We start from the raw sequence: 2,030 nt of genomic DNA, 5'->3' as shown, positions 1-2,030 counted from the left end.
CAAAAAAAAAAAAAAAAAAAAGTGTGAGTTGTTCAATGGGACTGCCTGGGATCACATACAAGCTTCATCCCTTACTAGTTGTATGACCTTGAGCAAGTCACTTAACCTTTCTGGGCCTCAGTTTTATCATCTGTAATGTGGGGATAATAATAGTACCTGCCTCAGAGGTTGTTTTGAGGATTAAATGCGTTAATATGTGGAAAGGGCTTAATGTAAGTTGTACATAGCATATGAAAGCTGTTATGTTAAATCTGTTAGCAGTTTTATATGTGAAAATAGCTTCGATTTTCATTTCTTAGATTATGAATCGTGTTGAATAATCCTTTATATGCTTCCTGGATTCTTCTCCCCCCGCCCCCAAGTCAGTTTCTGACTCTTCACATATTTATGGAGAGGTCTTGGAACCTGGATGGGGGAATCCAGGAAACTCATGGATTCCTTCTTCCTGAATTTTATCACCCAGGTTCACAGCTGGAGCAAAGCTGTTGTTTCACCTGAGGCAGCTGCTGAAGGAGCTGAAGGGACTGAGTTGCCTGGTTAGCTATCAGGATGACCCTCTGATCAAAGGGGTGGACCTACGCAACGCCCAGGTCACAGAGTTGCTACAGCGTCTGCTCCACAGGTCTAGAGGCCAGGCAGGAACGCTGGGGGAAAGAAGGAACAAGGGAAGCCATTCTTACAGATACTGAGCTATATATTCTTTCCATACCTCTCTCTCCTCAGAGCCTTTGTGGTAGAAACCCAGCCCTGCATGCCCCAAACTCCCCATCGACCCCTCATCCTCAAGACTGGGAGCAAGTTCACCGTCCGAACAAGGTTGGCATTCCAGAACTCATTCCTGCTTGCTTTTTCCAACCCTGCCACTTTGTATTTTCTGGCTTTACAGCTCTTCCCACTCTTGGCTTTTTCTTCTCTCTTTCTTCTCAGTCTCCCTACCTCTTATAATCCCTCTTCTCTTTTTCAAACATCTGGCCTATCCGGAAGGTTGAGGTTGACCACTTTCCCCTATCCCCCTTCCTTCCCACAGGCTGCTGGTGAGACTCCAGGAAGGCAATGAGTCACTGACTGTGGAAGTCTCCATTGACAGGTAAATTGGAGCAGGTAAAGGGTGGCCAGGACACGGGCTGCTGGGGTGGAGGAGATGCTCATTCTTCACAACAGGATCCTAGGGCTATCTTCTTCCTCATTCTGTTCCTATCTCATAGAAATTATAATTCATTTCTTTTGTTGAACACTTACTTTGTGACATGCAGCATGTCAGGTACTCATTTAATTGTCACACCAACCCCATGAATTAACTATTACCGCTGCACCGTACAAACAAAGATACAGGCTTAGAGAGACTGATTACATCTCTTCTCAAGGCCACATAGCTAATGAGCTCAAGTCAGGTTTGAACCCAGGTCTATCTGATCCCAAAGACCAAACTCCTAACTTCCATACTCTTTTGCCCGATGATTTTTTTTTTATTTATTTCTTTTCAGGAATCCTCCTCAATTACAAGGGTAGGTGCTTGACAACGACACTGCAAACATCTGTACCCTGCATGACCTGCAGAACCACATTCGGCATCCCTGGTGTTACAAACAAGGAGGAGGGGGATTTGGGATATGGACAAAGGGAGATGGCGAGATCTGAAATGAAGTGGAACTTCTGTTTTTTTTTCTGCTGAGTTTTTAGAGTAATTCCGTTCCTTGTCTCCATGTATCTTCTTCCTCCTGGAACAGCTTCCGGAAGTTCAACATTCTGACTTCAAACCAGAAAACTTTGACCCCTGAGAAGGGGCAGAGTCAGGGTTTGATTTGGGACTTTGGTTACCTGGTAAGAATAGTTTGTGACCTATGCTTTTATTACTATTTTTATTTTTTTTGAGACGGAGTCTCACTCTGTCCCCCAAGCTGGAGTGCAGTGGTGCGATCTTGGCTCACTGCAACCTCCGCCTTCCGGGTTCAAGCAATTCTCCTGTCTCAGCCTCCTGAGTAGCCGAGACTACAGGCACACACCACTATGCCTGGCTAATTTTTGTATTT

General features: G+C 45.0%; 1 protein-coding gene across 1 annotated transcript; it reads left to right on the top strand.

The window, feature by feature from the left end:
* Positions 1 to 463: 463 nt before the first annotated feature.
* On the top strand, positions 464 to 1,821 carry LOC105504796 (signal transducer and activator of transcription 2-like; the record flags this gene model as incomplete). Its single annotated transcript, XM_011932364.1, has 5 exons — positions 464 to 622; positions 724 to 816; positions 1,028 to 1,087; positions 1,485 to 1,505; positions 1,728 to 1,821. Coding segments are annotated over 5 exons (427 nt in total), but the record flags the coding sequence as incomplete, so codon positions are not given.
* Between the last annotated feature and the right edge of the window lie 209 nt (positions 1,822 to 2,030).

The sequence above is a fragment of the Colobus angolensis genome, unplaced genomic scaffold (assembly GCF_000951035.1).
Source record: "Colobus angolensis palliatus isolate OR3802 unplaced genomic scaffold, Cang.pa_1.0 Scaffold9500, whole genome shotgun sequence".
Taxonomy (NCBI): Eukaryota; Metazoa; Chordata; class Mammalia; order Primates; family Cercopithecidae; genus Colobus; species Colobus angolensis.
The sequence above is the reverse complement of the archived record's forward strand: the minus strand, read 5'-3'. Positions and strand labels throughout refer to the sequence as shown.